Source organism: Lactuca serriola, chromosome 7, assembly GCF_051521515.1.
Source record: "Lactuca serriola cultivar US96UC23 chromosome 7, Lser_US96UC23_V15, whole genome shotgun sequence".
NCBI lineage: Eukaryota > Viridiplantae > Streptophyta > Magnoliopsida > Asterales > Asteraceae > Lactuca > Lactuca serriola.
This window is the reverse complement of record NC_136414.1, coordinates 158,905,320-158,909,676: the sequence shown is the minus strand read 5'-3', so window position 1 is coordinate 158,909,676 and position 4,357 is coordinate 158,905,320. Positions and strand designations below refer to the sequence as shown.

Genomic DNA, 4,357 nt, shown 5'->3' with positions numbered 1-4,357 from the left:
TTGCTGTAAACATACTTTCTATATGTGAATGTGAATGTATTTATGAATGTTGTATTTTATTTATTAATTTATGTTGTTTATCAGAATAACCTACATGATGTTAATTGATCAATATTGATATATTATTTATTTTAAGTTGTTCCGCAATAGTCATGACAAACAAAAAAAAGTGATTAAATGTCAATAATAGACATAGTTTAATCTATTATGTATCACTAAAAGTCAATAATAGTCATGACAAATGAAAAAACGTGTGACTAAAAGTAATTTATGGTGACTGTTTAATATATTACATGTCGCTAAAAGTCAACAACAGTCGTGACAAACGAAAAAACATGTGACTAATAGTAGTTTGTAGTCACGGTTTAATATATTACATCTCACTAAAAGTCAATAATAGTCATGACCAGAAAAAAACGTGTGACTAAATGTACTTTATGGTCATCCTTTAATCTATTACGTGTCACTAAAATTCAGCAATAGTCAAGAAAACTAAATAGCTTGTGAGGGAAAGTAGCTTATAGGACCATTATCAAAAAATGATTGATAAAACTACGAGAAATTGGTACCCTATGGTGACACTTTTTACCTATAATAACAGTTTTTATAGGTTATAATCTCCACAACTAAACGTCACTATAACTTACATTTTAATAATGCGACATTTCCTTTCACATTGAATGGAAAAAAAACCCATCAGAAAATGTAAAAGTAACAAGTTTTTTGTGTGGCCAAAGACCAATTTTGTACTAATGTAAGTTATGTTTATTTATATGTGTCGTTTATGTTCGTTTATTTATGTTTGTTTAACATCTTAACAAATATAAATGATCGAACATGAACAACATAATGTTTTTAAATGAACAAATACAAATAAGAAAATTCAATTATGTTTGTTTATTTGTTTTTAGTTTGTTTATTTGTTTTTGTTAACTTAACGAACAAACATGACAGACTCATGTTCTTATTTATTTGTTTGATTCATTTATGGCCTTAATTTCAAACCCCATTTAAATTTCCAAGTTATTTAATTTGGAGTAAACGAAATTCAACCCATGTTCATTTCCAAGTCGATAGATCAAGAAACATTTCAATTACTACGTTAAAAACTTCCACTTCAATTTTAGTAGTCCCTTGGTCCCTTGCATTTTAGATTTATTATTTTAGATTTTATTTTAATTAAGACAAAACTGCACAAATGGTCCCTGTGGTTTGTCAAAAATTGCCACTTTGGTCCAAAAAGGTTTGGACTGACACCAGAGGTCCAAACTTTTCAGTTTTTTGCAAGTTTGGTCCAATTTACTATTAACTTTTTCATAATGACGATTTTGCCCTTATTTTTTTCTTTTTCATTTTTTTATTATTTAAAGATTTTTTCAGATTAAAAGAAAAATGAAAATTTCCTTTTCTATTTAATTTATATAATTTTTATAACAGAAAAAATAGAAAATAAAAATGCAATATCTCTCTCTCCCCCCCCTCTCTCTCTCTCTCTCTCTCTCTTTCTTTCGCTCTCTCTCTCTCTCTCTCTCTCTCTCTCTCTCTCTCTCTTTCTTTCGCTCTCTCTCTCTCTCTCTCTCTCTCTCTCTCTCTCTCTCTCTCTCTCGGGTGAAACCTGCCTAAGTCTCCGCTCATCAAAGAGGAGGCAATTTCCCTTCATTGTCGATTAGCAAACCCCAAACCCCTCTTTCGATTTATGTGATCCCTTTTGATATCTACAACCCTGTAGATGACCAAAGCGGAGATGAAGGCCACCGAAAAAGGCACAACCATCATCCTCTTTATTTTTCCTTTCTTTCCACTCATCGATACCTGCCAAACACCCAACGATCGACTGCTAATACGGGTGGATCCTTCTGATTTGTTAGTCATCATCGATGAGGAGTAAAACCACAAAGGAATTCATCGGAGACCGGTTGTCCCCCTCACTCTTTCTCACTATTTCTGACTCGGAAACCATCATCTCCACATGCCTCCTGCTGTGTTTCCCCGAATTAGATTCACCCTCTCCATCTCTTCAACATAAACAACAAAGATGGAGATGAGTAGAAAGAAATGGGAATGGAGCAGTTTTTGTACCACCATTTCTCCAGCGAACCCTAACCTTAACGCCTCCACCACCGTTTGGAAACCCTAACCCTAGCGTCGTCAAACCCTAAACCACTGATTGGAGTAACGAATCTAGGGTTTCTGTAATCCGTAGATCGTTTTCGCCATCGAAGAAGGATAGAGACGAAGAGAGAAGAAGGCGAAGCTAGGTTTCTGAAAACGAAAAGTCTTGAGCTAGGGTTTCTTAATGCAACGGCAGCGGCGAAGTCGACAATCCTCGATTTGTGTTGAACACATATTCATCCCAAGTCGTTGCCCTCTATCTCTTCCTCTCTCTCTCTCTCTCTCTCTCTCTGTGTGTGTGTGATGGCTTCGTTTACATGTTGCCTGAAAAAAATGCTATGTTGGCGGTGGTGTTAAACTGGTTGTGATGGTGCTCGGCTAGTGGCAATGGTTTCCGAGGAGTGGTGTTAGCCGATGGTGGTTATGTTATATTCCTTTTTATAAAAAAAAATCAGAGAAGTAGAGAGAGAGAGAGAGAGAGAGAGAGAGAGAGGGGGAGATAGGAAGAGAAAATGGGTTGAAGTTTTCTTTTACATTTTTATTTTAATATATTTAAATAAATAAATAAACATAAAAAAATAAAGTAAGGGCAAAATGGTCATTATAAAAAAGTTCAAAGCAAATTGGACCAAAGTGGCAACAAAATCAAAATTTTGGACCACTGGTGGTAGTCGAAACATTTTTGGACCAAAGTAGCAATTTTCGACATACCACAGGGACCATTTGTGCAGTTTTGTCTTTAATTAATTACCTGTCACTTGCTGATTTTAATTGATAAAAAATATAAAATATAATATCTGAATTTATACAAAAATTATGAAAACTTTTTATATTCTAATAAATTGAAAGATGTTTCTGATAATTTTAATAATTTTTTAAAAAAAGTATTAGGAAATATACTTTTTTGGTATACCAAATGAAATATATTTGAAAATAAAATACTATTTATTTTATTTTTTATTCTATTTTAAAATTAAAATATAAAGGTGGGTTGATCGAAGATGATATTTACCATCACCTCCATTTTTTAATTACGAAATATAGAGAAATTAATCCAATTCTCTTATTCAAAACGGAATAAAGAAATAAATATAAATCCATATAGTAAATTCCCCTCAAAGCATCAGTCACTCCTCTACTATCTTCTCAAGCCTCGTAGACATCCGCCCCTTACCACCACCCCCACGGCGGTCTTCGACTCTACCGCCTACATACCTTTGGTTTCCTTCATAATCATCACCACCATCTTCAACCCTACTCAAGGAAGATGTGATCATCTTGTCCCCATCTGAGAAAACTAACGGGTCAACCCTTTTCACACAACACCAACATCTCACCTTGCCACCACTAATCATAAGTGCCTTCCCGGCTTTAACCGCCATAGAAGCCATGTCCTCCGCCGTTAACCGCCTTTTTAACCAGCTGGACGGCAGCTGAAAGTAGAGCTGACTGGGACGAAGCTCCTCTTCTCCAGCCATGGCGGTTACATACCCATCAAAGTTCATCTCATCGGCGTTGCAAATGAACGACCCCTGATCATACCCTAAATTTTCTAACGGTGGTGTTAACAAGAACACCTTCATCGGCGACGAAAACTCTTCAAGTTGGCCGTCTAAAAGGATAAGTTTCGCGGTAGTGGCGTTGCTTGCAGTGGAGGCAGAGTAGCATGAGGCACAATTACCCATTTTAATTTCATTGGAGTCGAGAGTGAATCAAAATATGGGCTTTTATTTATATTTGAAGTTTTGAAGTTTTGTAATCTTTAATGCTTGACGTCGTTATCGACGTTTTGGTCTCCATTTATATGTTTTCTTGTAACTAGGCTGTCTTATATCTTATCTTCATCAACTTTGATTTATATATATGATACATAATGTATTTATTTAACTAATAATTGAATCCCATAATTTAAATATTATGAGTAAAAGTTTGTTAAACACAACTATTTCGTCGATATCCCAGAATGGTGATTTTAGTAAACTAATGCGTAAATCTGGAAGAAAGATATTAGAAAAAAGATGTTGTGTTTTGTTTGTTTCTTTTCTAATTAGGAAGATTCCATATTTGACTTATAAACATGGGAGGCAAGAATATTGTTCATGTAAACTACTAATAAACATGAAAAGTGGGTAGGGTTTGTTATCGAATTAAAATGTAATCACAATCAAAACTAAGAATACAACTATATAGATACGAAAACTATCTAATATTAATTAAGTTAAAAGGTTAAATGAAAGTCCAATAA

At 34.2% G+C, this 4,357-nt stretch overlaps 1 protein-coding gene across 1 annotated transcript; it reads right to left on the bottom strand.

Moving 5' to 3' along the window:
- Positions 1 to 3,038: 3,038 nt before the first annotated feature.
- LOC145062244 (uncharacterized) lies at positions 3,039 to 3,907 on the bottom strand. Its single transcript, XM_079009875.1, has one exon. The coding sequence runs from the start codon at positions 3,795 to 3,797 to the stop codon at positions 3,240 to 3,242; it is 558 nt and encodes a 185-aa protein (XP_078866001.1). The 5' UTR covers positions 3,798 to 3,907; the 3' UTR covers positions 3,039 to 3,239.
- Positions 3,908 to 4,357: the final 450 nt, after the last annotated feature.